The sequence below is a fragment of the Amphimedon queenslandica genome, unplaced genomic scaffold, assembly GCF_000090795.2.
Source record: "Amphimedon queenslandica unplaced genomic scaffold, v1.1 AMPQUscaffold_13350, whole genome shotgun sequence".
Taxonomy (NCBI): Eukaryota; Metazoa; Porifera; class Demospongiae; order Haplosclerida; family Niphatidae; genus Amphimedon; species Amphimedon queenslandica.
Genome location: NW_003546414.1, coordinates 44,253 through 54,668, shown reverse-complemented (window position 1 = coordinate 54,668; position 10,416 = coordinate 44,253). Strand labels below are relative to the sequence as shown.

Genomic DNA, 10,416 nt, shown 5'->3' with positions numbered 1-10,416 from the left:
TAATGATACACAGCTGTGGGAAGGCCTTACGAATGATGAAAATGTTTGCAAAGAGAAGTGCCTAACAAATTCGAGTTGCTCTAAATATCTTTACAGTCAATATCAAGAAGTGCCTGGTACTGATTGCTGGTTATGGTCATACAATCGGACTGATCACTTTTGCAACGGAACCGATTATGATTTCAATGTTGGCATAAAGAGGCCAGTGGATGCTTCTTGTGCTGGTCATTGTAATAATAGTACACCAATCAATACATCAAGTGGTGGAGTGTGCTACTGTGATTCACAGTGTCCTAAACACCTTGACTGCTGTCTTGATTATGTTGATCTATGCCTACCTCAAGATGAGCAGTTTCCATCTTGCAAAGGAATTTGCAATAAGCCTCTTGCTCTTCCTTTAAGAGGTGGTGGGTATTGCTGGTGTTTTAGCGGTTGCAATCCTTGGTATACTGATAACAACAGTGCTGGTAGTTGCTGTATTGATTACGTTCAAGAATGTCAGAAAATATCGATTCCTCCTTGCCTTGACGCACGATCTCAAGGATCTGCTGTGAACCTCTTCATTGCTCATTTGCATGTTGAACAATTGAATGCTTATTAACATGTTTTTTGTTATCTAATATTAATCATAAAGCTGTTATGCAATGTTTTTAAAATGCTGTGATAAGCTCATAATCACGTGCTTTTCTTCTCTATGAATATTGATTGAATATCTCTAGTGATTTACACCAATAACAATATGTCTGTCACACTTGTAACAGCCCTGCTCCTTTTCTCGCTCTCATTTTCCTGTATCCAAGCAGCAAAAGATACTACCCCGGTCCAGACGATCCTACCTGATGCTACAGATCGTGCAACAAATGCTCTGGACGGCCTGCTTCATTATTTTTGGGAACATGATCCCAGAGCAAAGCAAATTGGCTTCTTTTTCTCCTGTGGTCAAATAGGAGGCTGGGGCGGGCCTACAGTGTGGAACAAGTGTAGCTGCAACACAAAAGATGCTTGCACTGACTGCTATCGCTGGTGGGATGCTGTCTCTCTCGAGTCTATTGCTACTTATGGCATCTACACAAAATCTAAAAGAAATGCCACTATCCCAAGCATCATGTATGCTCATTCGCCATACAACGATAAATGGAATGCCACAGCCATTTGTACTTTCATTGACGATTTCTTGTGGTACGGCATTGCTTACCTAAGAGTCTACGAATGGCTTCAGGTTAGTCAATTGTGTGTGCATAAATCTAAATTTAATTATTATTTACTCTTAGGAACCAATATGGCTGAATCGTTCTCTCGGTATATACAACTGGACGTGGTTTTATGGTTGGGACGATGATAGAGGGGATAAAAATCCAGTCAATACTGGCTGTGGTGGTGTCTGGTGGAACAATTGCCCTGATCATCATTTTAAAGACTCCATTACTATGTTACAGATGCTTCATCTCTCTTCAAAACTAGCCTATCTCTTTCCTAAGAATGATACTTACTTGGTAAAGGCAGAGAAAGTGTGGAACTGGTTCTTTAGTTTTGATGATGGATATGGTTTAATGACTGACGAGTATTTAGTATCAACTGGTGCTCTTCCTGAAAATTGCTGCAATTCTTCATCAAAGGATCCCTTAACTAAATGTTATAACTCAAAGATACCAGGTACTTCATATAATCAAGGACTACTGATGAGTTCAGCAGCTTACCTGTACAGGAGGACTGGTAACAAGACCTATCTACTAGTAGGAATGAGAGCATTAGAAGCTATACTGGCCAACTATACTACAGATGAAGGTATTCTTATCGATGAACCTAGAAGCTACCAGAACTATCAAAATGACTACTGTTGGGGCTCTACTTCAGATCCTGGCGGTGACTTCTTCTCATTCCAAGGTATCTTCATGGTTCATCTTGGTTACTTTGTTGATACACTGAGAGAAAATGGCACCTTCTCTGATGAGATGCTAGACGAAGTAGCAGCTTTTGTACAAAAGACAAGCGATGCTGCTTGGACAAGATCAGCAGTGTGGCCTCCATTTGATAATGTTTCAGATGTCTGCAACACTGGTCCGGTAAATACAACACTAACGTATCCTAAGTTCTACTGGTGGTGGGCAAAAAACAACACTGCTCAGATCATACCACCTGATCCAAGGATGTACATCCACAAGACCCAACTTCGCTGCTATACTTGGACCAACTCTCAGATCCTCGAGGGAATGTTTGGGTCAGAGGAAAAGTGCATGGAAAAATGCATGAAGTACAAGAACTGCTCAAAGTATCTCTATCAGACGGACCAGAGCGCTGTCCCAGGTACCGATTGTTGGATATGGTCGTATAATCGTACGGACCACTTTTGCAATTTAACGGATTATGATTTTAATGTTGGTATAAAGAGACCGGTAGGTGGTACATGCAAGGGTCACTGCAATCTAAGTACACCAGTCAAAACGGCTAATGGTGGAGTATGCTACTGTGATTCACAGTGTGCTAAACACCTTGACTGCTGTCTGGATTATGTTGATTATTGTCAACCTAAGTCTCCTGTCCCCTCTTGCAAAGGAAGAGGAAAGTGCAATAGAGCTGTTGCTCAGCCTATAAGAGGTGGTGGGTATTGCTGGTGTTTTAGCGGCTGCAATCCTTGGTACACTGATAACAACAGTGATGGGAGCTGTTGTCCTGACTATTTAGAGGTGTGTGAGAAGATATCAATTCCTCCTTGCATTGATGCACGGTCCCAGGGTTCTGCTGTGAACCTCTTTGTTGCTCATTTGCTTTTGGAACAAAAACTCAAAGAAAAAGAAGCTGCTTAAATTCTTAAATTTTATAGCTACCTTTTATTGTGTACCCTTTTTTGATTGAGTGCTAATAAAGGTCAAGTTTATGGGTTGGGAGGGGCTGTGCTTGTAAAATAGATCTAATCACAGATTTTTTATAATCTACAAAAAATGATCCGTTTCCTTTTTCTCTTCTTTCTTCTCGCTCCGAGGTGCTCAAGTTCTCCCTATGCTAGTCCAGAGATTAGAGTTAAAGAAGCTATAGACGGGCTCTTCGAATACTTCTGGTCTGTTGATCCACAACATTCCAATATTGGGTTCTTCTTTGCCTGTGGGGAGATAGGTGGGCTGGGTCCTTATGCAAAAAACTGGACAGAGTGCAGCTGTGAATCTCCAGATTACTGCCCTGGCTGCTACAGGTGGTGGGATGCTACTATACTGGAGTCCATAGCTGACTATGGGATTTTTAATGAAACGACTCACAGGGCAAATGTGGCTGACAATTTCTTTGCTCATTCCCCGTACAACTCTGACTGGAGCTCCTACACTTACATAGACGATTTCCTATGGTACGGTATAACATACTTGAAAGTCTATGAATGGACAAATGTGAGTTAATGCTTTAAATGTATTGTCATTATTATGAGTGGGCGTTGGCTCATTAATAGAATTATCAAGTTTTCATTACAAGAATATAAGTTTTGAAGTTAATTTTTTTTAGGATCCAAATTGGTTAAAGCATTCTGTTGATTTGTTTCAGTGGTCGTGGATTAATGGCTGGGATGGTACATGTGGTGGAGTGTGGTGGTCCGACTCTCCAACGTCACTTTATAAAGACTCCATCACTATCGTTCAACTAATGCACCTCTCTTCAAAGCTAGCCTATCTCTTTCCAAAGAATGATACTTACTTGTTAAAGGCAGAGAAAGTGTGGAACTGGTTCTTTAGTTTTGATGATGGGTATGGTTTAATGAGTGACAAGTATTTAGTATCAACTGGTGCTGTTCCAGAGAAATGCTGCAATTCTTCATCAACTGATCCATTTGCTAAATGTCACAACTCAAAGATACCAGGTACTTCGTATAATCAAGGACTACTGATGAGTTCAGCAGCTTACCTGTACAGGAGGACTGGTAACAAGACGTATCTACTAGTAGGAATGAGAGCATTAGAAGCTATACTGAGCAACTATACTACAGATGAAGGTATTCTTATTGATGAACCTAGAAGCTACCAGAACTTCAACGGAATGTGCAAAGGAGATATATCAGATCCTGGAAGCGACTTTTTTTCATTTAATGGTATCTTCATGCTTCACTTAAGCTACTTCACTGACTTACTGAGAGAGAATGGCAGTTTACCTGATGACACACTAGAGAGAGTAAAAAACTTTGTATCTAAGACAAGTGATGCAGCTTGGACCAGGTCAGCAGTTTTTCCACCATTCAGTGACATTTGCAATAGCTCTCCAGAAAAGAGTAGCTCGGTTCGGTATCCTAGGTTCCATTGGTGGTGGGGCACCGATAATGTAAAGCAAAGGATTCCACCAGACACACGAATCCTCTTCCATGCTCCACAAATTCGGTGCATGTTGTCATCAGATCACAAGTCACAGGTATGGGCTGGGCTGGTTGGATTGGAGGATAAATGCAAGAATAAGTGCTTGGAATATAAAACCTGCTCCAAGTACTTATACCAAACCAGCCAGTTAGTAGTGCCTGGGTTAGACTGCTGGATCTTAGAAAACACTCGTGAGAGCAATATCTCCTGCTCTCAGAATGATATGAATTTCAATGTTGGCATAAAGAGACCAGTGGGTGCTTCTTGTGCTGGTCATTGTAACAATAGTACACCAATCAATACATCAAGTGGTGGAGTGTGCTACTGTGATTCACAGTGTCCTAAACACCTTGACTGCTGTCTGGATTATGTTAATCTATGCCTACCTCAAGATAAGCAGTTTCCATCTTGCAAAGGAACATGTAAGAAGCCTCTTGCTCAGCCGATCGGAGGTGGTGGATATTGCTGGTGTAAGAGTGGCTGCACTCCTTGGTACACTGATAATAACAGTGATGGGAGCTGTTGTCCTGACTATGGAGCTCAATGCAGGAACATTACCATCCCTCCCTGTCTTGATGGGCGATCACAAGGCTCTGCCGTCAACTTGTTTCTAGCTCATGCGAAAATTTTCAGAATTAAATAATAATAAAATTAATGTGATAGCTGAAATTTCTATAACAGACATAAAAAATTAATAATAATAATAATAATGATAATAATAATAATAGTAACAATAAATTTGAAATGGCGGATTACATTTATGTGGATGAGACATAAATTAAATTTCTGCATGGAAATAAAAAATCATCAAAAATCCCAAATATAGTATGCATGGTTCTTTATGAGCTTGCATGAGTGCTTCTATACATCAATGTCGGAAGAGTTTGATGCATTATCTTCTTTGGCTCTATCTTTTACTTCCTTGTTATCGCTGGAATCATTTTTATTCATGGAAGGTTCCTTTACTGATGATGGCAAAGATGAATCCCTTTTCCCTTTACTTGATGCATCAGTTGACTCATTAAGCTTCACGCTACACTTGCGAATAACTTTACCAAACTTCTTCTGCCATATAGTCCTCACGTCACCCGATGCAAGAGCACACATTAGAAACACATAGAAACCCAAGGGAGCGCCAAAAACTAGGAATATTGCTTCAAGTGCAGCTGCAACAGGAGCTGAAGCGTTGGCTTTAGAGAGAACCATTATCCACCCGATTGTAAAGAGAAGGAAGAGAGAGAGAGAAGAGAGATATTCTTGAGATAGGACACTTTTGAATGATATTCTTGCTAGCATTATTCCAGTAATGAGTAGTGATACTCCAGTTACTATACTGCAAACAATGAATGGGACCACAAACCCAACATAGAATGGCACTTTCTGAGGAATACAACTATAGGAAAATAAAAAATAGTATTTTACATCCATTATATAGCGGACTGTAATTGCATGTCTGTGCCAGGAACATATAAGCCAGACAGGACAGTTGCCAGAGTGTATGCTTACAAATTATAATTGTACTATACTACACATCCAATGAAAGCATCATGATTCCTTTTAACAACTGCTGAACAATAAGGAACATCCACCAGCCCATGAATAAGAAGTAGCATGGTTACTATTGCACACAATGAATTTTGAATGTTGCATCACATACCCTGCACATACATGCACAATGAAAAGCTGAATACATTAGATACTAAATGCTAGGCATTTCAATGAAAACTACCAGCTTTAGTGGTGGATCTACTACAGCTATTATAGCAGAATATGCAGAGCATGAAGGAATTGCTGACAGTCACTTACAATCTTTGACTTGTGTATAAATGATATCCAGGGGCCACACAAAATGTCACCAAGAACAGAGGCAAGACTATAAAAAATGACATTAACAATAATAATAATAGTAATAATAATAATAATAATAATAATAATAATAATAATAATGATAAGATTAGCTCACCCCAGCAGAGTATAACAGCAATGAGTGTGTAGTGTTTAATAGGCATACAGCATCCCTTGAGTGTGATGTGAATGCTGTGGCCTACGAAACTAAGGAGGGAGACTGAGAATGCATAATGAAGAAATGAAGAAAAGACAATGCAGGCATTTTCATGAGTCCTAGCATAGAGAGCACCAATGTACATGAGATAGAGGAGGAGGAGAGAAACACAGACATTGACAAGTAATTGAATTGGAGTCTTGATACGTAATTTCCTATAATATAGAGGGAGAAAGTAGAGCAAAGAGAAGAAGATGAAGTCATGAAGCAACTAATAATGTAGGCTTACCAGGTACCCAAGAACAGGACTAAAGTTATGATAAAGAAAACAAGAGAGAAAGACACAGCTACAATGGACAAAGACTCCAGTGCCAATAGATAAGAGGGTGGGTCAGCCATCTCAACAGTAGGTGGTTCTGCTTCTGAAGATGTCTGCAAAAAAGCAAAGCTTTATGATCTCTCCTCCTTTTTGCTTCTCTCTCTGCCTCTCTCTCTCTGCTTCTTCTTAATACAATACTGCACAAATGCAATTATACAGTCAAAAGCTGTTGACAGCCAGGACTATAATGATATTCATGCTTGACAAAACATCCTGTCATGTGGAGGATGTTGAATGAATATTTGTGACGCATGTAGATATATACACAAATGTATATAAATACACACTACTCTCTCTCATCAACATCCTCCAAGCAGCGAACCATGGTACAAGTCAACATCCTTCATACATTGAGTAATAAACATCCATAGCAGTAGTAATAGTAATCTACACTTGTAGTACATTCATCAAAGGATCAACATCCAGCTTATCTTTATCATAACAATAAACATACCATTATTATACTCAACTGCACTGGATATCGGAAAGGTGTTAAATTTGATGATAATTAAGGTAATTCTTAAAAATACATTTTTAATGGTAATTGGTGAACTTTAGCTGATATACACTGAATCTCAAAACTTACTGCAATAACTGCAAAGTGAGTTAAATGATCGCAAGTGCAGCGTATCTTATTATTAATGAATGATGTTTGACAGCCTTTGGTAGACCACTTTCCTTGATTGCCTAAAAACAATTTTTATTATTAATATTTATGCTGCTAGTGCTAGGAATTTTTTAATGAATTTTAGTGCGCATCGTTTTTTATTTTACCATTTAGTGAAAAGTTAAAAAAATTGCAAGCCTCCATTGAGAAACTCTCTTCAACCTGTTATAAAATTTAAAAAAAATAAAAAAATATATACAAAATTTACTTCAGTCCTTTCAAACGTGATATTCACAAGAGATGAGAGGGTGTGGCCAATTAAAGACGTTGCCATGACAAGACTGGCCACACGCTGATTTGAAGGAAGATTCGGAAAGAGTGCAGAAGAATTAAAAATAACATGAGTGAGTCTAACAGAATCAGAGGAGCTAAAAGTAAAGTTACTAGGAAGGATTAAAGACATGGGGTCGGTAGAAGTATTAGAATATGTGAGAGAAACGCTTTGGTTTCGTGATAAAGAGAAAACGGCTCCATCTGATGGTGGGACTTCCTGGACTGCTAGAGTAAAGGAAGGACGAGTCATTATCAGTGAGCTGGAAGGAAGAGGCATCTGAGCTAATGTATCATCAATGATCTGCAAGACTCTACATGAGGAAAAATGTGAAATTAACTAAAGACTATAAGATAGGGGTATTTTTCAGATATTTTTGGCATTTTCTTAAAATGGCTGTAACTTGAAAAATTGAAGTTGGAATCCGCTCAAACTTGCTACGTAGCATAAGTACATCAGTATGTATCAGAAAATGTAATAAAAATTGGGGGTGATTTCGGAGCCATTTTTTTGAAAAAAACAATGGGCTATTCCAAAATTTGACGTTTTCTTAAAATGGCTGTAACTTGAAAAATTGAAGTCGGAATTAGCTCAAACTTTCTACACAGCATAAGTACATCAATAAGTATCAGAAAATGTAATAAAAATTTAGGGTGATTTTTGAGCTATTTTTTGGGAAAAATCATGGGCTATAGTACAGGGTATTTTTCAGAATTTTGACGTTTTCTTAAAATGGCCGTAACTTGAAAAATTGAAGTCAGAATCCACTCAAACTTGCTATGTAGCATAAGTACATCAATATGTATCAGAAAATGTAATAAAAATTCAGGGTGATTTTGGAGCCATTTTTTGGGAAAAACCATGGGCTATAGTACAGGGTACTTTTCCAAAATTTGACGTTTTCTTAAAATGGCTGTAACTTGAAAAATTGAAGTCGGAATCAGCTAAAACTTTCTACACAGCATAAGTACATCAATATGTATCAGAAAATGTAATAAAAATGGGGGGTGATTTCGGAGCCATTTTTTGAAAAAAACCATGGGCTATAGTACAGGGTATTTTTCCGAAATTTGGAGTTTTTAAAAAATAGTCATAACTCAAAAAATTGAAGTCGGAATTAGCTCAAACTTTCTACATAGCATAAGGACATCAATATGTATCAGAAAATGTAATAAAAATTGGAAGTAATTTCGGAGCCATTTTTTGGAAAAAACCATGGGCTATAGTACAGGGTATTTTTCCAAAATTTGAAGTTTTAAAAAAGTGGTCATAACTTGAAAAATTGAAGTCGGAATCGGCTCAAACTTTCTACATAGCATAAGGGCATCAATATGTATCAGAAAATGTAATAAAAATTGGGGGTGATTTCGGAGCCATTTTTTGGAAAAAACCATGGGCTATAAGTCTTTCATTTTTTTGAAAATTTTCTACTTTTATAAATGGAAACATCTCTAAAAATTGAAGTTTGAAATTTTGAATAGCAATAGGACATTAATGTTAAGTCATCTATACAAAGATAATCAATTCATAATGTTTTTACCTAAGCGAAGTATTACTTGTAGTCTGAGTAGACTGGAGCAAATCCGAGTCTTGACTAATAACTCTTTCTAAAATGTTCAAAAATACGTCTAATGACTACAAAAAGGAAAGAGCTAATCTCCTATTATTAATATCATTACTAACAGTATTTGATTCAGAGGCCTCTGCATTCAAAGTCTCCATTAGACTAACAGTAATGAGCAGCTGAACACTGTCCAGTGGTGAAGCAATCAGTGACTCTAACTCGGTTAGTTTTTGAAAGGTGGAATTCAACTAAAATAAAACAAGAATAATGATAAATTAATCATGTAATATGATATCACTTTGGTAATTGGGAATTCTAATTTCTATAAAATTCACTACTGGTGAATGAATTACTACTGTATTACTAATCCAATCTTAACTGTGTAACTATTAAATGAACACTCTTATTCTCCCTCTCTCTCTTACCAAACTTTCCTCTCTTTTTCTCTCTTTCTTTCTTTCTCCCTCTCTTTCTCTCTCTCACCTGTGTTACATTACATAAAGAGAGTACATCATTAGTAAAGTCACATTGTGTAGTATTGGGTTCAGTCCAAGATGCTCCATTAGTGAAACTACCAGTACAAGCTCTTATAGCTACTGGTGAACCAGTCCCTAATGACAGACCACCACAAGGACAGTCTATTCTTAATGTACTCCCAATATTAACTTCTGTCCAATTGAATGTTGAATCAGTAACTTCTGAGTCACAACCATCTAACATGAATGTATAATAGCTATAGTATGGAATATCATATACTTACCAAATCTTGTAATATTGCCAGTGACAGTGAAAGACGGTTTAAAACTTGATCCTCTCAAATTAAAAAACTCGATCAATTCTTCTCTACATCTCAATGGACACCCTGACCCCTCCTCTGTTGCTATGACAACAGTAACTAGTATCACTGCAGTACTAGAACTAAAGAATAAAAAACAAAATAATCTTAACCTTCTCTCTCTCTCTCTTCTTACTTGTCATTAGTATTGTGTAGTTGTATTGAAAAAATAGTTAGAGTGTCATTATAAATATTATTGCCCACAATATCCTGGTTCATCTATACAATACAATATGATACAGACAGGAGGTGAGTGAGTGCAGCTCACCATATTCACTAATAAGTGATAATCTTGAGTAGAAGATACTGTCATGACATACTGGGCAACATCTATAAAAATAAATAAATAATAATAATACTTCTCCCCCTC

At 37.6% G+C, this 10,416-nt stretch overlaps 2 protein-coding genes across 2 annotated transcripts; one reads left to right on the top strand and one right to left on the bottom strand.

Annotated features, from left to right (window-relative positions):
* The first annotated feature begins 685 nt into the window (after window positions 1–685).
* On the top strand, window positions 686–2,865 carry LOC100634568 (uncharacterized). The gene is made up of 2 exons (XM_003387356.2): window positions 686–1,219; window positions 1,272–2,865. The coding sequence occupies exons 1-2, from the start codon at window positions 740–742 to the stop codon at window positions 2,802–2,804; spliced, it is 2,013 nt and encodes a 670-aa protein (XP_003387404.1). The 5' UTR covers window positions 686–739; the 3' UTR covers window positions 2,805–2,865.
* Window positions 2,866–4,963: 2,098 nt separating this feature from the next.
* Window positions 4,964–10,374, bottom strand: LOC100634319 (adhesion G-protein coupled receptor G2-like). Its single transcript, XM_019997853.1, has 13 exons — window positions 10,315–10,374; window positions 10,183–10,265; window positions 9,972–10,129; window positions 9,695–9,924; window positions 9,331–9,459; window positions 9,188–9,282; window positions 7,585–7,960; window positions 7,484–7,538; window positions 7,296–7,396; window positions 6,620–6,762; window positions 6,292–6,545; window positions 6,135–6,201; window positions 4,964–5,721 (listed from the first exon to the last, which is right to left on the bottom strand). Exons 1-13 carry the CDS (start codon window positions 10,357–10,359, stop codon window positions 5,190–5,192), a joined length of 2,268 nt encoding a protein of 755 aa, XP_019853412.1. The 5' UTR covers window positions 10,360–10,374; the 3' UTR covers window positions 4,964–5,189.
* Window positions 10,375–10,416: the final 42 nt, after the last annotated feature.

What these genes read in the sequence shown, in the direction of transcription:
- LOC100634568 (XM_003387356.2), top strand. Translation starts at nt 740, where the DNA reads ATGTCTGTCACACTTGTAACAGCCCTGCTCCTTTTCTCGCTCTCATTT. An exon ending in GAGTCTACGAATGGCTTCAG is followed by an intron (nt 1,220 to 1,271) that starts GTTAGTCAATTG and finishes ATTTACTCTTAG; the next exon opens with GAACCAATATGGCTGAATCG.
- LOC100634319 (XM_019997853.1), bottom strand. Translation starts at nt 10,359, where the DNA reads ATGACAGTATCTTCTACTCAAGATTATCACTTATTAGTGAATATG. An exon ending in CTACACAATACTAATGACAA is followed by an intron (nt 10,130 to 10,182) that starts GTAAGAAGAGAG and finishes TTTATTCTTTAG; the next exon opens with TTCTAGTACTGCAGTGATAC. An exon ending in CTTTATGTAATGTAACACAG is followed by an intron (nt 9,460 to 9,694) that starts GTGAGAGAGAGA and finishes GTTTTATTTTAG; the next exon opens with TTGAATTCCACCTTTCAAAA.